This window comes from Leptonotus elevatus, chromosome 14, assembly GCF_054856555.1.
Source record: "Leptonotus elevatus isolate MCC_2025b chromosome 14, RoL_Lele_1.0, whole genome shotgun sequence".
Taxonomy (NCBI): domain Eukaryota; kingdom Metazoa; phylum Chordata; class Actinopteri; order Syngnathiformes; family Syngnathidae; genus Leptonotus; species Leptonotus elevatus.
In genome coordinates this window covers 17,117,631-17,141,554 of record NC_141252.1, presented here as the reverse complement: position 1 = coordinate 17,141,554, position 23,924 = coordinate 17,117,631, and the positions used below count along the sequence as shown (strand labels likewise).

The window sequence follows — 23,924 nt, the reverse complement described above, 5'->3', positions numbered from 1 at the left end:
CCGGAAAGAATGTAATAAAGTGAATATCTCCTTGTAAAACAGCCTAATTCCTCACAAAATCAAGCTAGCAACAGCAACGCCAAACACCATGTAAAGTGAAACATCCAGTTAATCGAAGCACATCCACAAAGCCAATCTTTCCTTTTGCTTCATTCTTTGTAAAAAGTACAAATAATTATTTGTCCCTTACTTTGCAGAAGATCCGGTTGCTAAGGCGTTGGTCTCCCATCCTTCAAAAGCTGACGTTTTTCCTCAAAAGAAAGGCATGAAAATAGTTTTATATTCTCCAGAGTGCCGTCATTTTACCGCTTTGCTGTGCACTAAGTGTGTTTTGAATTCACGAATGTGTGAACGTACGTTTGCAGCGACGTAAAAAAGCTGCATAGCGGTCGGCCTATTTGCGTAAAGAACTTTTCTTCTGGGAAACTCACTACGCATGCGCGAACACACATCGCTCCGCGGACAGGGCTGGGAAAAGCACAGTAGTGGTGTGCCTTCAGCAGGATAATTTTTGCAGCATTTTTGCCTGCAGGCCAGACAAAGTAATGAGTTATTTTTAATTGAGGTATGAAAATCACAAAATTTTAACTTTTAAACTTGTAGGTAGTGTGGGCTTTCTGAAATGAAAGAAATAATTAAAATAAATATAAAAAGCCACACGGTTTAAACTTTCATTTCAGCCTTGGCAGGCAGTGCCTATCGTGCCTATCCTGACCGCACGTCCCTGCTGCAAAGTCCACAAAGTATGTCATCAAAGTTGTTGTTAATCAGCGTGTAAAATGTAAGGTTGTGCTTCTGCTTCCCCGTCTCCACAACCTCTTTGTGTGAGTGAGAAAATGCTGCTTTGATATCCGATTTGAGAGGCCAGACTGTTGTTCAAACTGGATGCTGTGAGATTTTTGCTATTCTGTTATGAATCCCTCCTCCACTCCTATTGGATCTAAAATATCACATATTGCAGCCAATGTACCTTGTATGAGACCTATTTAGCTTTTATCTAAGAGACTGATGAAATCAGTGTTTTCCAAACTTATGTGAGCCAAGATTCCCATTTCAAATGATGATCTCATCTCAGTTTAGTTACAAATGTAGGCTACTCACTCAGTGTAAGATGTGGGCCCGTTTAATTGAACACATTGTTGATATATTCGCAGGAATCCGTCCTTATTCTGTTGTGTAAATTTGCAACAGATGGTTTATCATACCTTCTGCATTCAGTATTGAATGGAAAGGCATTTCATTGTTCTGTCTGTCACTATATGTCAGTGTCATAGATAGAGGAAGATAGATGTATGAAAATAATTGATAATGAGTGCTCGTGGGGGGAATTCCCCAACCATCCCACCCACAAAACCTAGCGACACTCCTGACATGCACTAAGATGAATATTTGATAAATGTGTTATTGTGTACGTTTTAGCCTTTCATCAACGCTCAAATTATGTTCAAGGTCAGTGAAAACAGACTACAGAATTGTTGGAAATTGGCTTAAAAAGGGTAAGTGCTGATTTCCAACAAATTGTCCTTAGAAGTATCTATTCATCCATTTTCTACCGCTTCTACTGTCCAGAAGTTCAGCTAACTGTGGGCGAAATGCTAAATAATAAATCCTGGATTGGTTGCCAGTCAATCAGAAGCCTACTGACTGACAAGCATTCAAACTTGCATTTATTGAGCAGGAATCAATCCAACTGGCTTGCACGGGAGTCAGCTGTGTGATAAAGAACGCGGCGTTACTCGTCAATTTGCATCTAAGCACATTATTTTCCACAAGATTAATATCACTAACTTACTGAATGACCAACTGGTTAACTACTCTGCATTACTTATTTATTTATTTTTTATGAAACCCAACTAAATTATTTGTACAATATAGGCCCTAATAACTTACAAAATGGGAAATAGTTACCCCTTGAGAGGTGGCACATTTTATATATGCACAAATCTAGTACATTAATCCTCAAGCTCAAGTGTCTTAAATGCTTACAGCAATATTTAACTGAGAGATTTAATTTAATTGAGTGTGAAAGACTGGTGAAGAATAGAAAACAAACCCACAAGACAATAACAGCAAGTGCAGAACAAAAATATTCTAAAAGATGTTCAGAATGACTCAAGCGTCAAAACTGAAATTCCTCACAGTTTTATCTGTGCCATTGTGTTTTCCGAGCTCCAATCAAGGTTTCATTATGTGAGCTTCTGTTGCAGAAAAATATTGAAGATGAAAGTCAATGTAAAGGTCTGAAAATTGGATTGTCACTTCTGAGCAAATGTCAGGGGGAAGTAAAAGGTTACCAGGTTATTAATTGTTATTTGAATTTGCAGGTAACTGCCTAATAATTAGTAACAAACCAGAGTTTTGTCATTATTTAAAGGTTACGAGAGGATATTTTCTGATCACATCCCAACCTTAATTTCTACATTTATAGCACATGAAATGTTTAGAAACTAGTTTGTGCACAATATTTTGAGGGGCTATAAAATATCCACCTTATTCCTGAGGGCTCTGATATAGAAGCAATTATAACATTTCTAATTAAACCAATGACAGATACAGCATAAGAAAGGACTCTATATGCCAATATAGCATATTTCCTTAAAATTACATAAAATTAATGCCAATTTTCTATTCTTCTGTAATTTCTAATTCATGATCCTAAAACGGCCACAAGATGATGGCCAATACAGTATCGCGAGTAACGACACCTTGAAAAAAGACCGGGTATCGGCCCGACACTGATAACGAGAATCGGTACTCGCCGATCTAGATTAATTTGAAAAGATCACCTAAACGTGTGCTCCTTTCATGTTGTGGACAAAAAGCCCGCGGAGCAACACGTGCATCGAACTTTGTGCTTGCGTTAAGATAAAACATCAGACATGATTTGCCGGGGGCCATCTAAAGATTGAGAGTAGTGTCACAAGAACATCAGGTGTGATTTCGTGTGTGGGACACAACATTTTAGTATTATTAGGCAACAACATGTATTGTGACCTTTTTCTGAACGGTTCATATACTGTATGTGCATTTGTATGGTCTGTTGGCATTGGCGGTCAGTTATAATTAGACCTGTCAAACGATTAAATTTTTTAATCAGATGAATCACTTCTTAGAATTTTGATTAATCATGATTAACCGCTTAGTAAAAAAAAAAAATTTTATCACCATTTTTCCTCCGCCAAATTTGAAGAGCGTCGGTTATGTGTTAATTATTTTGACTCTTAATGTTATGAGGACGTCTTCAACGTTTTTTGACCCACTGCATATGCTCATCCTCCTCTTTTTCTAATCAGTTAATTACTTGTATAATTTAAAATAGAAAGAAATGACCCTAATATTTTGACATGAACAAATATTCTAAATGTGATGCGCAAACATTTATTAAATGCTTTACTTTAATGCACGTAATTATGTTTATTCCTAAAACACAACCTGTGCTACCTTAAACATAGCCATTCACTGTCACGCTAAAGGATAATCTATGGTCAAAATGTATTAATGGTTTAATCTGCGTTAATTCATGATTAATGCGATATTTTTTTGTGATTAATTAATCAGTTAATGCTTTAACTTTGACAGCCCTAGTTATAATATGTATGTAGACCTACTGAAACAATTCCAGCACAGACATAATGAATTGCAAAATGTTTCAGTCTTTTAATCTGAATTGCCATTAATATTGTTGCTATTACTATGTACCAGGTTTTCATTTGTTGTGTTTTTCTTCTTTTTAGCACATATAATTGTTAATATTATGTGGTTACTGTGCAGTGGTGTTGATATAACGTTAACTGTTTAGCAAGCTTTATCCTATGACTGCTTTCAGTCAAATAAGACCTCTTTTAAAAAAACGTGACCAATTCTATTACTGATAGGTAGAATGGTCAGCAAACAGTGATTTCTGGAAAGTTCTATTTATCTATTTGAGGTTTTAGTTAGGAGTCCGATTTTGGAACTGCCCCCTCCCTCTCGCCCTCCCTCACTCCCAACGTCAAGAGGTGCAGCACTGATTGTGTGACCCTTGACTCGGACGACTCTCATCTGACTTGCTTTTCTGTCATTACAGCGTAATGTATTTCCCTTGAGGAATTAAAATCAGTAAAATAAATTAAATGTGCAAGTTTCATCTGATGCTGGGTTACATAGTAATGTAAATGTGTTTTTACTGATAATATAACTGATGAGTAAGTTCCTCTGAAGATTAATTTTACAGAGGAAAGGTTCAAGTGAGGTGCTTAAATGTGGGGTTGCACTTAAAGAGGGAGTTTGCAGTTTATATATATATATTTTTTTTACTGGCAGTACAAACCTAGTACTTTACAAAAAATGACAAACAAACAAAACTAATCTCTCCATTCTCCATCTATAATAATTTTTTTAAGAAACCACTGTGCCCAAGGAAGAACAACCAATCAGTTGCAGAATGCGTGATTACGAGGTGAAACTCATTTGCCGTGCACTTGCAGGCACACCCACGGAGCCTCACACCAACCTGTGAGCACACATAGACAAAGGATCATTCATGCTCACTTTTTGGGATTTCCACCTCTTGGAAAAAAAAAAAAAAGGGCATACCTCATATGAGAAAAACTGGGCAAAAGACTAGCTTAAAGAGGCAGAAGCGACATGTAATTATAGCAATAGCATTGTATAATATTTAGCATTTTATAGCAATATTTCTGCACACCAGGTGATTTGATCACCTCTTTAAAAAAAAAAGAAAAAAAGAGACTTGTACAGTCCAAATACCGGTACATCTTTTGAAGTCTTACAAATGAATAAATAACATGTTGTTGTAGGCCCACACTTTTTTGCTCCCGCGAATACCATTTTTATTTGTTTATTTTTATTTTTTAAATGGGGAGCGGTGGGGATCGAACCTGTGCCATAACCATGTCTCCAAGCGCTGCAAGTGAGCTCAACTTTTGGCACCAGCATAGCTTAGGACCTTATTTGAATGTTCAGTAAGTGAGGTACATAAAGCTGGCCTACTGTTTCTTCACACTCAAGGTCAAATTAAAAATGGAATTATTTATTACAGTGGCCGTTTGCCCCTGTATTGGTGAACAGTTTGTCAGTCAGTTATATTCAAAGATTGCTCATGTGAATGCTCTCATACCCCAGCCAAGTACTATTTTGTGGGTACTGAGAATGGAAGAAAATGTCTGCAGACTCAGTGAGTCTGAAATGAAAATGTAATCTGTATGTTGTCATTTTATGGAGGGAGAAATGAATGAGTCCTAACAGGAGAGGACTGAAGACAAGATGTGAGATATTCATGGCGATTTACAGTTGCTGGCATGCTAAAGATGGATTCAGGGAAGTTTCCCGCCGGGCAGTTGACAGGTCGAGAGGTGTTCGGTCATGAATTCAATTAACTGCAAAGAGCCATGCTCAATTGGGCCCAACTCTGTCCAGTCACTATCACTATCTGTCACGCTTCTACCGGGGGAGCCTGCAGCACACATGGAAAAAGGCAAGGAGCAATCGTACACCCAAGAAAAGCTTCAAGTTGGATGAATAATCGGATGCCCTTTACTTTAAAACGATTACTGGTATATTGTATTTTCAAAGGGGAAGTACAATCATTAAATAAAAGCCTGTTTATCGCAGGGGTTTTCTTCCAGACCCTCCCTCAATAGGTGAAAATACACAGAATAGAGACAATATTTAAATAAATAGTTTTATCCCTACTACTTGATTTTAAGTTTAAACATATCAAAACACACTTTTTAAACCTATTGTAAATGTATTTGAACACAATAAAAGCATTAAATGTGTAGAAAGTACTGTATGTAATGCAGTACCTCTGTGTTTATGCCTTAAAGAACGGAGCCTTGGGATGGCTTGTGACATTGGCAACTCTGCATGTGAGTGTTTGGTTGTGAGCTGTGGGCGGCAGCAGCTCCTTCATGAGCGTGCTCATTGTGTTGCTGTTTTTTTTTTACTGTTCTCCCGCCATTCAGTAAATGCACTGCACCATTAAGTGCACTGTTGACTGTGGAAGTGGGGAACACTGCAGTGTGGTGTTTTTTTTTTTTTCTCTCCGTAATGCAATCCTGTCTGTGACGGAATGACCATTACTTTCTCTGAACAAAATTAGATTTAAGATGTCTGCACCTCCATCAGACTTAATACTTAAGTCTGTCCACAGCATCTTAAACACATCATGCCTCTGCCTGCTAGATCTGATTGATTTTGACAATTGTTCCATTTGGCATAGAGCAGATACGCTGCGTGCAACATTTAACATTGCTCCACATCTTAAAAAGGGGACATCTTTGGTAGATTGCATTGGAAAGGTTCCTGCAATGGGAAATCAGATTGTGCTGAGGGGGCTGAGAATCATGGCAAAAGATTTGGGACTTTACACTCTGTCTTGACTATGATGAAGATTACAATGATTACTATACAGCAGGTTGAAAATACAAAACGTACAATAACTTTATCGCATCAGTGTGCACATTCGTAGACCAACACCTTGTGGAGGCACATTCTGTTTTAATTACAGCTCAGTCTTTTTGTATCAGCATGGCACATCTTGCCTAGGAATAATTGTGAATGCAAAGGAAAATGTCAAACTACACTCAACACACACACACACACATATATATATATATATATATATATATATATATATATATATATATATATATATATATATATATATATATATATATATATATATATATATATATATATATATATATATATATATATATATATATATATATATATATATAGCCACATTTATGACGAGAGAAAAAGTTAATGACAAGTCCTACATTTCTCATAAATGGACATATTCTACATAAAATGACTGTAAATTTCTTATTTCTGTAAATCCTATCAAATTAAAGGCGAGAGTCTACAAATTGCATGTCAATACACAATATGTCAGTTATTTTGCTGTTGGCAAAACAACAACAAAAATACCACCAATTAAATACTTGTGGACCGAACTACACATACAGAGACATCCTAATTTGCTTGCAAGTACCGGTATTGATGGACCCTGTCTTTGCCCTCCAGTCCTTGGATTGTTTTCAATTCCAGCTTGCATAAATGAAATAATGCAGTTCCTTCAATAATTTGATACTGCTTAGCACATCTATAATGTCTCAATCAGCATCAGAGCTGACCGACCAATATACTGTATGACCAAAGGGAATTGAGGAAAACAGTTAGTCTCTGCTTTTTTTTTTTCCTGTCTCACCCTCATTGCATTCCATCCATCATTTTACTGGAATCCTACCATTCTTTTAAGAACGCATTTTGACCGTGATCCAATTTTATAAAGATCTGACGCAAAATTGGAAACTCAATTACAAGTTTATGCAGAGGATGCAAATCATATTTAAAGGAAAACCTGAGAGCTTGATAGAGAAAGTGTTTTGCTCCAGAGCACCCTCACCCATCCATTCACATGTCCCCGCTTTGTCCACTCCACCAGCTTCCACAGACCAATTTGTCCAGTTGCCTCGGCGGGTCCGTGTGTGATTGATGGGCCTAGAGACACCCTCATGCTAGTGTACCTAATCGCAAAGTATAGACTTGCTGTAACGCTCCATTAAGAGCCTGCAGCAGCATGGTGTAATGGTTAAGGAAATGTGCCAGGAAAGGGAAGGTCACTAGTTCAAATTCCCTACTGGGTTCACCGCTTCTGTTTTCGCATGTCCACTTAAAAATGAATACTGACAAGTTGCTGGGTATAGATACTAAATATGTTCTTCGGTAAGCAAACTGTCTTTTGATGGCGAGTGTGACTTTGTTCTTACTACGGTGGCACAGAGTCAAGTCACATAATTGGGTAATGAGCTTGTCAGTTACCTTCCAGGATGAAAGACACAAACTGGGTAAGAAGGTCATTGAAAGCTTCTCTGCTATACCATCGAGATGTGACGAACTAGCAGATACTAGATGGAGTATACTAACTTCCACGTCAAGCTCCTGCGACATAATAGCAGACAGCTTGCTTTGGAGGCAACAAAATTGGATTGACGCTTGGTCCTGTGACTGATGAGTTCATTAAAGTGGAGTGCTATAGAGAAAAAAGTCCGACCATGGCGCCATTCATTCATCCTGTATTGATGATATCTCTGTTAACTTCACAAGTGTGAGTAATCAGGATTAAGTAAGACTTACACATTTAATGGGCGTCTTTTGAAAAATTTCACTTGCAAATGGCAAAATTTGCTCAATTCAATTTGCTTGTGGTCTTGTGGACACTTGTACTTACTTTACTCAGAGTATATTTGCATTAAGATTAGAATCAGTGATGTCGGTAACATGTTACAAAGTAGCATGTTAAATCCCACGCGTTTCCTGTAATCTAATTCTAATGCCCTTGATAGTTACTTTGTAGAAGGCATATGCTTCTACATACAGATAAAATCAACATTTCAAAAAGAGTGGCATTTTATCATGCTTTAAACCTGGGTGTCATACAGGCCTGCAAAGGGGTTTAATCAGGTCCACAAGATGCTCTTGTAAAATAAAAAAAATGAGTAATGTCTTACCAATTAATCTGACGGCCAAAATCATTCAATCAAAACGTAAATTTGTCATTTCACAAGCAATCCTCAGATGAGCAATGCAACTTGTACACGGAATTGACCTGGATGTCATTATTTTACACCCAACCTAAAGTTATGGTTTGTTGGGAAAAAAAATAGTTAAAAAAAATACATAGACCAACATAAATCAAACATAAACGTGCTAAATGTGGCACGCTACTGGTAACACAAACACATATGGCATGGGTTAACGTCCTTTAACTCTGTTAACTGCGCCACACAATATAACAATATATATGCAAAACAGGTAGGTAAAACACGGCCGGAACTCTTACGCGTAAAGTGTTGCCGCGCCCCATTTGCATTCGTGTTTTTTTTTTAACAATATATTTACAGTTGAGTCCCGCAATTTAGGGCTGTTCTGAAAAAAGAAAACACTAGATAAACTTAAAAACATTGTAATCCGTCAGTCAATACTTACTACTTAATAATGTTATTTATTAAGGCCAGGCCAACAGTTTTTCTGTTTATAGTGCTCCTCAGATTTTAAAAACCTTGGAAATTTTGAGTGACGATTATGACAAGACGCATCATACAGTAAGTACATTCAACTGAACTGATTGTGAAACCAGATCCTGGTTTATATATTGATATTTAAAAAAGACATTATTATGCCACAGTTCGTTTTAAGAAACAAAACCTTTTGCATCTACACTCAAATAAAATTTACATCCATTGGGAGCAAATTAAACAAGATTAGTTTAAGCAAAATTTGACTCAGGCTTGTGCAATTATCCATCTCTGTTGTCTGCATACAGGTCATTAATAGCAATGAGTAGCTAATTTTGAGTGTGAAAGCCTGGAACAAATAAATCAAACAAATGTCTGTGCCGGGGATCGTGTCTGAGAGCCTTAATTGTCTGCCCTTGCTTCCAATTCTGTGCAAGGGAGAAAGGAAGGTAATTCGAGTTTTGTGACAGGTGCTGGAGGGTAGAATGGGGGTGGCCTTGAAATCCGCAAAATGTGCTAAAGCTACACGGTCATCTTGCCGAGAGAGATTAAGGCTTCGATTTTGTGGTGGGAGGTGCATAGAGGCTGTTGTGTTGGGGACACAGTTGGAGCCTTAAGAGAAGATGACACTTCTGCACACACTCGCCATTGCCTAAACACAGCCTGACAAGAGGAACATGGTGAACCCTGAGCCGAGAACAATTAGACGCTGTTGATCCAAGTCAGGATTTGCATGAGCAACGGCACCTGCTCCAATGTTTCTATCCGTGAACCAAAGACAGTAAGACACTTATCTAAAGAGGATAAGCACATTCATTTGTGTATCAAATGCAATGTTCACGGTCAGTTTTGCATGTTTATCAGAGGCCATTCTCACTTCACCTTAGCAAGGATAAAAATAATAATAAATAAAAAGACATCCAATGTATGTTTTTTGTAAACATTCCTGTATTTTTTTTATTCTGTCAGAATAATTTATTTGCATTTTTGTTCTAACATCCACATGATGCTGCCAAAGCCCCAGCTAAAAGTTACATTCAATTGTAATTGGTGTCAAGGAAGTATGCTGTAATTTGAGTCAGGAATGAGATTAGTGACAGAGAGGCTTTGTGGTATGTTTTTGTTCTGCTGATTGGCTGTTAAAAAGTTTAAGCTAACAAATAACGGAGGGCTCATTATTGCTTAACAGTTTTTGCTCTTGAGAGGTTGCGAACGTGACATACCAGTGTTCTTGTACTTCTCTTGAATTTCTTCAAAATCAAATAATCTATGAACTAGTTATTTTCTTTAAGGTAAGTTTGAAATTATATCAAAGTGCTTTGACATCATAGCATATAACAGTGGTTCTTAACCTGTGTTTGATCGAACCTGAGAAATTCGAAGAGTCAATCTCAGGGGTTCGGTGGACATAATACACACCTGGCTCAAATGATTCGTGATGATACACCGCGCTTGGCCATCTTTGGCTGCGGGTGATCACACTACATTGCTTGGCCTATCTTTGCTGCTGGGAATTTTGGTGCACTCAGTAGTCGACTTGTGTCTGTTGTGATGTTACGTCGTGTGATTTATTTATTATTTGAATCCCTTAATATTAACTACAGTAAGTCAAGCAAAAAAAAAAAAGGTCGGACAAATGTGTACAATATTAATTCACATGTATAATGGAATGTATGGTGTTCTACAGGGTTCGTTTCTAAGGCTGATTTCATTGTATCTGCTGCCCCTGAGTTCAATCTAAAAAAAAAAAAGAGACATTTTAATTTTTTAAGTGCTCTATAAATATAAAGTTGAGTTGAGTGATGGAAGTCAGTGTCTGAACTGCATGATTTGCAATGCAAAGATGAGTAATTCTAGTCCGGGACAACTAGTTTTGGGATTCGGCACCTCCCAAAACGTTAAGAACCACTGGATCATCTTTTTGGATCATTTCTGCAGCACACTTGATGATTTCTCACTTCATATCATAGTGGCGCTTTCAAACTTTGTTCACTGAGTATTTGTTTTGGTCCAGTAGGTGTGGCAACAGTGTACTAAGATTTTAATCTCCTCTGAGTTTAAATGCAAATATAACACAACAATCATTTGAGCAAAATAAGCAATGACATCGTTTTAGACTAAAAATCCAGTGTTGATCAATCATAATCTAACAATACTGAGCAAACGAAACAAATGAATTACAACTGTTGAAATGCTGTGAAAACAGATTACGTTTGCTAGCCTGGGTTTCACTAATCACAATATAAAAACAGATTTAACAGAAGTAAAAAAAATATTTTTTTAAATGCACATGACCTATACCAACAAAGCAGATGACTGAAAGCAGATTTACATTCACTGACAGAAGCTAGTGATGCTGTAGTAATTTAATTTGGATAGCGTGTAAACAGAAGAGTGTGTGTCTAACTTTTGGGACCCTGGGTTTTTAATGACGTTTGCATACATGTCAAGGGCAAGCTTTGAATACAAGCTGGCATACTTTTAATTCCTAAAATCCAAACTTTAATTTAAATTGACAAATTTCATTTTGTTTTTTCCAGGAAGTTGTGTTCGTCACATACTGGGAAGTCCCAAATTGCTGTGGCTAATTACAAGATTAAATTTAGTCCACCACAAGCAGCTAATAGTGGAACATTTATTTTGATCAGCCCTCACTTGATTATTCACTTTTATGCTCAGACATGAGCTGGTAAACAAGTTGCAGAGGTTTTACAGTAAACATTAGGAATCTTGGATTATACTGCCTTCATTTGGAAAATCATGTACCTGCATAAAATTGCATCCTACTATATTATAGACAGATGAAAATAATCCATTAAACAGATGAAAGATGGTATAATAGCTTTCAACTTTTTGGGCATCTACTACATGTTTGATGAGTTGGAGAAAATAAGAGAAACAAGGACTTTTCTCTGTAAAGCTCACTTGAAATGACAAAGCAAATACTGCTGTGGGTATGCACAGGAAATGGAAACAGTCATATTAATTCAATTTGAGGAGTGCTCAAAATCAACAGCGAGGAATATTATTTCGTTCTCCAACAGACTTCACGTTTCATTCCAGAATGGACTGGAATGGTATAATGATGGGGAAAAAAATATCCCCGCATATGCCTGCGCAATTTTTCATTTGACAGGTCATGTTTGAGCTGCTTTGAGAGCTCAGTCAGCCAGCAGACACGTGAAATGCATTTACTGTAGTCGACATGCATATTACACAAGCATTCAAAAATAACACAAGAAGAAGAAGAAAACAGGGCGAGTCTCGTACTTAACGTTGTTAAGTTGTTGTTTTTAACTCCATCCAACTTTGAAAATTGCTTGTCAATGAAACACCACAAACAAAGCACAGCAACTTGACTTTCGCAAAGAACAACAATTTGTTAATCCTGTTCACCCTGTGATTGTGAAAAAAAAAAAGCACAACCAAAGTGACTATGCAGCATTACTAGCGTAATATAAAGGAATATATACATTATTATTCTAAATACAAAGAATAACAGATTCACATTTTGGAAAAGTACATAATGTAGGGCTGTGCAATTCATCAAAATTCAATAACAGTTTCAATTATTACACTTCACAATTGCAAAATCAGCATAATCGTAAAAAAAAAAGATGTATTATTTAAATGTATACATTTGCACCTTTTATTTACATTTTAAAATAACAAATTTAATAACTTTTGTTTCATCCAAAAGGAACTTGCATAATGATAGTGTTTCAAAGAATTGTATTTGTCTTAATATTTTTTTTATTAGTTTTTTACATTTAAACAGTTTCTTGTTTTGTATAAAAAAATAAATAATCATCCTACTGCACAGTACTCATGCTGCACTCCAACTTAAAGTTTTTGCCAACATAAATAAATATATGTATGTATATTATTATGAATTCTATTTGGTCCTAAAGGAACTTACATAATTATAGTGTTTCTATAGTTTTTATTTTTGTAATTGGTCTTAATATTTTTAAATGTGTAAACATTTTCTTATTTTGTAACAAAAATAAATGATCGTCCTACTGCACAGTGCACAAGCTGCATATATATATATATATATATATATATATATATATATATTTATGATATATATGATGCACCGCGAGAGAGAAGAGGACGCGAAAGACGACATAAGGCAAGTGTATGCGTGTAGCAGCTACAGCGCTAGTTTACAGCGATCGAACTTCTTATTCTGCAACTGAAGTGTCGTAGAAAATTGTTTGCTGCTGAAATGCAAATAAAGCCCCCTTTGAATAAGCAATACGGCACCCGGTTCGTTTACATGATAAATGAATTAATTTCACATGATCGAGATGAGAGCTGCGTTATCAGCAGCGACACAAATCAATTGAGGTTGATGAGTGACGACACTCGAAAAAGTTCACAAAAGTAAAGCTTCATCTCCAGATTATTACGTCCAACAATGCGCAGAAAAGCACTGTGTCTGTGTCCTAACGACAACTTTATTTATCATAGAATAACAAACACAATGACGTGACACTGCACTGTGTGCTTACTGTATGCTTGTGGTTATTCTCATTCATGCACCAAATTTATTTCTTAATCATTACTGTAGTAATTAATATGTGTTGAAAATGTGTAGTGGAGTTTAGCTAATGGTGAATCTGAGTGATATTTTTATTTGAATACATTTACATTTTTATTTTATTTTTATTTTTTTGGGGCATTTCGGATTTCGGCCAAGTGTTTCTCATTTTTGGTTATCGGTTTCGGCCCCAAAAATTCATTTCGGTGCATCCCTAATATATATAAATATATATTCTGTTTGGTCCAAAAGGAACTTACTGGTACATAATTAGTGTTTCTATTTTTTTCAGTTTGTCTTAATATTTTTAAACGCTTAAACATTTTCTTGTTTTGTACCAAAAAATAAATAATCGTTTGAATAATCGTGATTGCCCAAAAAAATATGATTAGTATTTTTTCCCATAATCAAGCAGCCGTAACAAAATCTATATATCTCAATGTCTGAGGTTACATTTTTGGACTGAGTGCCGAAGAAAAGGTTCATAACATGAACAAGTCATCTTACCCATGGTGCAGTTGGTAGTGAAGTTGGGCTCAATCATGGCGGCATCATCAAGCGTTGGCTGGTCATAGCTGGCCGAGATCCGGAAAGGTAAGCCCCCGTGGGTCTCCAAGGTGAGGTGAGCCACGGCCCAGCTGCCAAGGAGACAAAGCAGGAGCAGGATCATTGTGATAAGCAGGCACCATGGCTGACAGACATTCTCACATCCTGGAGAAGGCTGTGGGGTCAGGGCAGGTTGGTTCTGCTCAGCCGGAACCCCTGCAGTCCCGGAGGAGGGACTGTCTGAGACCTCAGTGGAAGAAGATGTGGCGGCTTCTTCATTGCATTCCATTTTGGCTCGCTGACACATTGCCACTATTTGAATCTGTGCCTAAGAGATCACCAGGTGTGAGTTGACACCTGACTAGGAAGTGTTAGCTAGGAACTGATTTGGGAATATCCAAAGATGGGAAGGATAACTGTTGGTTCTTGAGCATACGAAGCAGTGAGAGGAGTCCTGTTGTGAATGCTGTCCTCCCACAACCATCAACTGACTCTAATTTTGTTAAGCAAATTGCACTGATTTCACTTGGGCTTTAACGTCATAAAACACACTCTCTCTCTCTCTCTCTCTCTCTCTCTCTCTCTCTCTCTCTTGCTCTCTCTCCTCCCCCTGACTCTTGATCATCGGCTTCTTTTCATATATGCCATCAGCAAACCACTTATACCTACCGGTACATACAGTATGTGTAAAATATTAGACCACCGTTAAATATTTGGAAGTTTGTAACGGATGTGTAACTGTACTGCCACTCAATAGAGAACAGACCACTGCTAAGGCTGAACTTCTTAAAAAAAAAAAAAATAATAATAATAATCATAGAGCCGGATGCTTCTGTTTGTTTGTCCATCCGTGTGTTATTTGGCAGTCAACTTCTAGGTTCATGAAGGATGACATATATACCCAACTCACACTGAGTGTTGGTTCAGGGCTAAGATGAAGATTATTTACTGAAAAAAAAAAACACTTGGAGTTCACAAATCTGGTGCCAGACCTTCGCCAAGTCTTCAGATTCAGATGGAAGGCTTTTAATACGTCAGTGGTTGGAAATGGTTATCACATGTTCCTAAAAATTAAATCTAAAATTAAATTTTTAACTCTAGTCACGTGCTGCTTTGTAAACAGACATACATACTTGTATGGATGTTACACTGTTGGCATCATAGTGTATTTCTGGGTTGGCTCTCTGTCAGCGTACAACTAAATTGGGGTTTGGAGGTTTGTAAAATAACCAAGGTCACTAACATCAGTATCTAACTACTACTGGCAAAAGCTCAATGTGAAAAACGCTTAAGAAAGGGGCTGTGGGTGAAATGTGCAGGTCCATTAATGACAAGGAAGTAACTGTATGTGCACCTTCATTCAGATTCTTATTATTTGCATACACCACCACTCAACAAATGCCTTTTTTGGTGTTTTTTTTTTTTTTGCAGAACTTGTCCTCATTAGAGTCATAGATGAGCTGGATTCTTGCCAGCTGACTTTGGGTGCTAGGTGGACTGCTTACCAATCAACCACCGCAGCCCTTCACGCTAACATTCATAACTATGGACAATTTAGATTTTTTCAATTAACGGAACATGCTTTCTTTTTGGGATGCAAGATTAAGTTGGGGTACCTGGAGCAGGGTTATTAAAATTTTAGATTTTAGATTTTATTTATTTATTTATTATTATTTTTAGTTTATTATTTATTAGTTTGTATTGGTTTTAGTTTTTTTTTTTTTAAATACTTAATTTTAGTTTAGTTTTAGGTAGCTTCAGTATTAGTTTTTTTTTTTAAATGTGTATTTCTTGTGTGCAATATTTAATAAACACCATGGTTAAAAAAAAAAGAAGTAATGCTTTGCATTTTGGCTGAGTCAAGCATGCAAATTTCTCACCTAGCAGCGATTGTCATCTGTGCCATGGCCACTAACGCACCTGTTCCTCATTGATCTTAATCAGGCAGCCTATTAAGGCCCTGTCCAAACAAAAGCCCATTTCAATGTATCCTCACAAGTTTCTTCCCGTTTAGGCCGTTTGTCCACAAAATAGCGCAGTTTCAGAGCTTGAAACCGATCACTTTTGAAACCGGGCTCCAGAGTGGAAATATTTCTTTCTGGACACCATATGTAGGATACTCCTCCAGTGATGACATAATGGTCGCAGCTCGATGACATGTGCTCCAAAGCGTCAGTCTGTCAACAACAATGGCAGATAGCCGTGTTGTAGTCGTTTTGCGCAGCTTCCTTAGCGTGCTTATGCTTTTGCAGCAAAATATTTTGCTTCTTTATTTCCACGTTCAACAACCGGTGTTGTACTTGAATCACTTGTCTTAATGTTGTTTCGATACATACAAAGCCGTGTTTGTTCTGTAAATTGCAATAAAGTTAATAAAAGGACTCCAGACTTGGCAAAAACATTACAGCCGTTAAACCTCCTCAGCATCACACGCAAGTCTTGAAATGCTTCTGTGTGTACGAAATGTGTTTGAGGAACAAAGCCGGCTTTGCTTCCGTCTGGACGGGAGGCAGCCAAGAGAGTAACCAGTTGTCGGACTATTTATTTGCTTTCCTTGATGGCCCAAGCGTAGTTTCGGCCTCTTGCTCCTGAACCTCAATTTCCTTGAACCTCGTCTAGCGTTGTGTTTTGTAACTAGTTTTGTATTGTGATTTTGAGTTTCTGTTTCTTGCCCTTTTTATGTGCAAGCTCTTTTTGTTTGTATTTACTTCGTACGTGCGCTTTTTGTTTATCAGTCCTTGCATGTTGTTAGCGCTTTGATTTGTACTTTGTTGTGTAAAATAAATTAGTGTGTGTGTGTGTTTTTTAACAATGTCAATTATATTTGTTCAACTGGATCACAAAACATTTAATTTCGAATATGTAGTAGCTTGTTTGTATTGTCATGTGTTAAATGAGTAAATGTGTATAGTCCCACAGTCTGTGTGAAAAGAGCAGATGAAAACTCAAAACGCATCCACACACAGAAACTTCTGCTCCACAAACATCTGAGCTTTTATGATTTCCCAGATGTCTGTGCACTGACTCAACAGGCTTTGCATTACAAGTGTTGCTATCTTCTCCTATTCTGTCTTTTCTTTTTTTTTTATGTGTGATTTCTATTTTCAACCTCCCTCTCCAATTTACTCATTTCACTTGGCCTTTCTTAAAGAGGAGGGAAGGTGTTGACCAGATGGGAAGTGAAACTTCAGCACCAAACTACATCATTAGAGAGCACCTGTCATATCCTATCAATGAAGAAGAATTAAATACCACATAAGAGTCGCCACTGTGTCCTTGATGATGGTGATATTATTTTCGGACTTAGAAATGTTGTGAGCATCCAAGAAGCCCCACAGGCTGAGTCATCAGCAGGATGGTGATGAGCCTGTAATTGCACAGGAATGTTTGTTTCCTTGTGCGTAAAATATATGCAGGCAACGCAATACGCTGCAACAAGCTCCTAAACCCCAGATAAGCAGTGAATAAACGCTTCAATACCCCAAAACTGAAACACAAAACAAATTAGCAAAATCTATAATTTGAAATGAACAAATGTGTAAACAAAACAGTGTGCCTGGAGTTAAAATATGCTCGATATACTAAAAATAAGGCACGCAATTCCATGTAATTCATGTGAACCCTGAATCAGCCTATTACGTATTGGTTATCACATGTCTTTCATATGTCCGTTAACTCATTTGCCCCAAAAACGTATACACACATTTTATTTTAAATATTGCCATGGTCCCAAAAACATATTAATACGTTGTTGTTTTTTAATGCTAGAGCATACAGAAGGCTTTGATGCAGCTTCTGACCTGAACAGGTCACTTAAACCAATGGTAGTTATTACACGCACACAAAAAAACGGCCAGCAAGTGGCAGAGTATAAGAGACAAACCAGGGCCTCAACTAGCTCTTTTCCCCAGTGTTTTCAACAGCTTTGTGAATAATGATGAAACTTAGCTATATTCTAATGCTAATTGCTGCAAAACAGAAACAGATACAAATATACTTTTTTTTCCTGATGAAAGAAGACACTCTAATCTTTCTTTTGTTTTCATAGCAATAGAACACAATATTCTGTGGGCCTTGCAAAATCAGTCAAAATTCAGTAAACCGGCCAGGAGCAAAGGGGGTTGCTTCAGTGAAAATGGCTGCGAGTGAATGAGTTAAAGACATCAAACCCAACAAAAATCTTACGATGGACATATTTTCCTTCACATTTTGATAGCCTTCGGATTTCATTATACAAAGCAACCCTACTTAGATCTAAGATTCATAGTTGATACAGGATTATTTTCTTTATATACTTGATTTTAGTGTTCATAAACATAGGGCTTATATTGCCCAAAAACTCATGTTTTGCCTCATCCTTCTAAAACACATTCACCCAGAACCTTTGTGGCTCAACATATATTTTGGCAACGTCTAGTTTCAAAGTATTTAAATGGCCATCATGGATGTTTCTTTCTTTAACAGTGTACTGTTTACTAACAGTTTTGTTTATGTGTGTTACTAGTCTCTGCGGCTAAAACTATTTGTACGTCCTATCACGCTATATCTGTGCTGACAGTCACTGGACTGATTAGATGAGCAGTTGTGAGTGGAGCTGCCAGTGCACATCACTCAAAACAGTTCAACTTAATTAGTAGTTGACCATGCATGGCACAGTGCCCGGAAATAAAAACGGAATACAAATGAGTGAAAGCCTGTTACAACAGCTCTGCTGTGTACTTTCTCCTTGATTATCACTTGTTTTTGTTTTTTAAAATAAACTAGTGTTCATTTTGCATTCTAACCCGTTCTGGACCGTTTTCATAGTTTTGGCCGTGACATTCTTCATCGAAGCTTATTTGTTGTTGTTTTGCGCCTTTGCAGCCTGTTTACAATAGCTCTGTTGTCTGCTTAATTTGTACTTCCGCCTTTTTGGTCTTTTTGCGTTTACACTATTAAAGCATTTTAGCCTTAATATATTATTTAGTAGAGAATATTGTCACTCTTGGACTTCATTTGTGTATGATCCTAAAGTCATTATAGCCAGGAGGTGGTTCATCCAAAGATGGATCTGGCTGGTGTCCCCTCGATGAATACATCCTGGAAGAAATACCGAGGGAGACAACAAGAGTCAGCAATATAGTAAAGTGAAGCGAGACAGAGGATGGGGGAAGGAGATTTGAACTGTTCCTTCGCTATGATTGTTACTTGGCAAAGGACAAACTAACTAATGGTTGTTAGAAAAATGCAGTTGTTAGTTTAAATTAAATATTCGAGATGCAGTAGTCATTGCGAGTGACTTAATAGATGATATGATTACAAGATTACAATTTATAGCAACCCGGTGCACTCACGCTGGTCAATGGAGAATTCGGTCATGTTCCACTCTTTCAGCGATAAACAACTTGACACAACATGCTGACTTTCTGTGCAATAAGAGGGAATACAGCTCTGTACGTCGTCTGGCAAATGCCAATGTGAAGGTTGCTTCTCTGGTATATCTTAATTACAAAATATTTATGTACAGTGGCACCTTGAAATACGAGTTCAATTTGTTCTGTGACCGTCCGTACTTGTAACAAGATGTTCATATCAACCAACAGTCATACAGGCATAGTATTTCTTCTTTTACTATGTCTGTGAGTGACTCAGTATGACAAATGACAACGTGCTGTAATTTTTCTTTTTTTAAATATATATATATATATATGTATATATATATATATTTTTTTATTTTATTTTTTCATAGAGGATCAGAGAGTATCAGTGCTGGTTAGACAGAATAGTACTACACACGTCTGTCATGGCTTAAAAGGAAAAATGATGATGATAATAATGATGATAATAATAATGAATTAACTGTATAGCCGAACAACTGAACACTGAAACTGAAAATAATTGACTAGTCTCACAAAGTAGGAGGTTATAAGAATATAGCAAAGCATTTTTAGATGCTAATATTGTCTGTTTGGACAGGCAATTAAGAAATAGCAGTCTTCAGGAACAGTGGAAATTAAAGCAAGAACTGGAAGACCAAGAAAAATATCAGACAGACTAACTCACAGGATTGTGAGAAAAGCAAGCCAAACCCCACGTTTGACTGCACGATCCCTCCAGAAAGATGTGACAGACATTGGAGTTGTGCTGCACTATTCCACTATAAAGAGAGAATTGGACAAATTGGTCTCTATAGAAGAGTCATCAGAAGAAAACCTCAACTACATCGTCAGTGATTGAATTAGCAAATAAACACACAGAGAAGCCTGATGCATTTTGGAAACAAGTACTGTGGACTGATGAGGTTCAAATTCAACTTTTTTTTCAGAGGGGGTGTAATATTCCGAGAAAAAACTTACAAATTTGCCACTTTATAAAGTGGCGAATTTGCAAGAAAAAAAAACTCAACAAAAAACTTAGGACAAATACACGTAGCGTAGCTATAGTCTAATGTGAGGATTCATTGGTGGTTAATGGAACACTGTTTATAAAATGAAAATACAGGATGAAGACTGATTCATTCTTAACTTAAACTTTACTTGTCATACCCGGCAGCTAGAGCGACAACACTATCTAGCCCCCTATTAGCTGACGAACACTAACCAATCAGAATCTAGCATACTTTAGGTAAATGCAAGTGAATGACGGAGAGCAGCAGATTCGGCACATCAACTTAGCTACTTGTACAAAAAAATACCAAAAAGTATGAATGTGTAAATAATAATTCTGGAAACGTAAATATATATGTGAACAAATTAACTAGATCCTCAGGTGTGGACCTTCACAAATTGAGGCGTCTTTGTCGCAGGCCGTACCAAACGCTTCAAAGAGCAAATGCCTAACATCATATGATATGGTTAATATCTGATAAAGCAATTACTAATTTTCTTATTTTAAATCCCGACCAAAAAGCATTGGCACCAACATACGAGTTTTTTCTTGCAAATTTGCCACTTTATAAATTAGCAAATTTGCGACTTTATAAAGTGGCAAATGTGCGAGTTTTTTTCTTGGAATATTGCCCCGGCCCTCTAAAATATATATATATATATATATATATATATATATATATATATATATATATATATATATATATATATATATATATATATATATTTATATATATATATATATATTTATATATATATATATTTATATATATATTTATATATATATATATATATATATATATATTTATTTATTTATATATATATATATATATATTTATTTATTTATTTATATATTTATATATTTATATATATATATATTTATATATATATATATATATATATATATATATATATATATATATATATTTATATATATATATATATATATATATATATATATATATATATATATATATTTATATAAGTTCAAATGTATTATTTGCTCCATGCTTGTGCCACCTCCAGTTGGCTGACAAAGCATGACAAGTACACAGCACAAAAGTCTGAAAAAGCAGCACAGAGTGGGAGAAGTTAAAAATATTCCAGCATAATCGTGGTGTTCGCCAACTGGCAATGAGTTAGGAGCTTGACTGCTACAGTCTCATTTGGTTGTTGTTACACATTGCATTAAGTATGAATGAAAGGCTAATCGTCACACAGGCCCTAACCTCATATAAACTTGTGGTAAGAAAAACAAGAAAATTACAACATTTATTTGATCTGACAGGCAATGAATAACAATACTGCTCTTTATGGAACTTGTGATCAAATAGAGGATTTAGTCAACAATAATCATGATGGTTTCCAGCTAGAATTAAGGAAGACACTTAAGGCAAATCTTAACCACCATATAGCCAATGGATTTGAACCTGTGTATGGCTAAACAGATTATTCTGCAACATAGATTGCCAGGAGCTAATCATGGAGGATGAAAGCAAACTGGAGCAAATAAACAAATTCAGATGCAAGGGTGTTCTCTCAGTCATGTGGGTTTGCATTTCACACCGGCTGAAAAGATTTTTCTGCATAGCCAAGTCCAGAACCATTGACTCAATGTATGAACTCACAAAGGAAACAAAGAGTCGTGGATCAACTTTTCCAATAAATTAATTGTGGACACTTAATTTACAAAATTATGCTCATTAATTCAAACTGCCTTGTAAGAAAAGTACCAATTACTATTTCCTCTAGTGTAAAAAAACTTGGTGCTTTGGAGGGCTACTGTTTTTTCAAGACATTTTTAACAAACTTAATTGAGAATTTAATATTTATACAGTGGCTCTTGCAGTTTAGAATCCATGGAATAGCATAATCACAGATTTTCAATATATATATATATTTTTTTTGAGTGTGTGTTTGTTTTCATGTCACCCCAACTCACCACGCTTTTCAAGGAAAACACATATTATCAGCATTTTGGGGAGTTAAAAAATCCCAAATGCATTTCAATGGCCGTCAATTAATTATACACTGATTTGCAGGCTGGCACTGCCCCTATATCCCACAAACTGGGAGAGTCCACTGTAATTAGCATATGGTACCTGTTTACAGTACCAGTCAAAAGTTTGGACACACCAACGGTAATTTTTAGAATTCACAAGTGTGCTTAAATGTTTGATTGCTATTGTATGCAGATTATTTTAATAATCTGTAACATTAACGCAAGGGGACAAAAGCAGACTGCAGACTTTCGCTTCTCCAACCAAAATGTGCCATGAAACCACAGACTGACCTACACTTCAACGATAAAATGGCACATAAATGATTGCATATTTCCATCACAAATTTAAAACTGCTTCATATCTTGAGCCGAGAACGAGTATCAATCAGGTCAAACATTTTACGGCAACAGGCCATGAGCTATGAATGCTAAGCTTCAATCAAAGTTTTAAATTAAAGACAAATGAGACACAATTCTGCCACAATTTAATAGAGGTCAACCTGAACACCGAATACTAGCAGATTGTTCGGACTCATTAGAAGCAATGAAAGAATTTACAAGAGACATTAAGAACTATACAGTGACGGCGAGACCGAGCCAGATAGAAACGGATGACTTTAGATGTCTTTGCATTAGACGGCAATGTATCAACTGAGAATCAGTTCACTTTTATTCTTTGTTGTGCCACATAGACTTTGCTAATATTTTTTGCTTATGTATTAAGATCAGAGTCCCATGGCCAGATCTTGAGAAAGTCTTGTAATGATATTAAGTTTTTGGCATCAAGCGAAACCTTTATATCTACTATGAGTGGAACACATGGTCATTTGGAGGGGGGACTTTATGGGTACAGATGGAGTTTTTTTGAGTAGATATATAGTTGGTAGCAGCAACATGTTTCAATTGCATTCAAAGACATTGGCATGAATGTTGCCCTAGTAACAATTTTATTAGAATGAGGCATTTCTGGACGACCTGTTCACAATGCAGCTCTGTCAGGAGTCTGGCGGCTTGGCGAGATGGCCCCATGTTCACTCCTTGCAGGACGGCTCTTCAGCCATAAATGAATGAAACTCAGTGAGCTTTAGGTTTCAAATTGAGACGCACACGCCAATTACAAATTTGTGTGTCGGCAGGCAAGTTACAACGTATCCTCGTTTTCAATAAAAGAGGACATTCAGCCCGACCTCGAGATACTGGATACTCAGAATGAGAAAAGGTAATATTAAAGGAGTGGAGCTGACGCGCCAAATGTGCCCTAACTCAAATGTATAAATCATTGCAGAGCTTTATAGAAGTGCATGTGCCTGATGGAGAAAACGGTAAGCAACACCAACACAAAACAAACAAAAATAATGTGTAAATAATGGTCCAATAGCATGCTTGGCTGATCATTTTCTACTAGTCATTTAAAATTGTGGTATTTGTATTTGTTGGGA

General features: G+C 36.6%; 1 protein-coding gene across 3 annotated transcripts in view; it reads right to left on the bottom strand.

Annotated features, from left to right (window-relative positions):
* alk (ALK receptor tyrosine kinase) overlaps window positions 1-23,924 on the bottom strand; it is a 365,934-nt gene that overhangs the window by 101,187 nt on the left and 240,823 nt on the right. For all 3 annotated transcript variants that reach the window (XM_086094285.1, XM_086094286.1, XM_086094287.1), the window contains one exon: window positions 14,080-14,210. In XM_086094285.1, coding sequence (XP_085950411.1) covers window positions 14,080-14,210 — 131 coding nt within the window. The remainder of the gene's footprint in view (window positions 1-14,079; window positions 14,211-23,924) is intronic.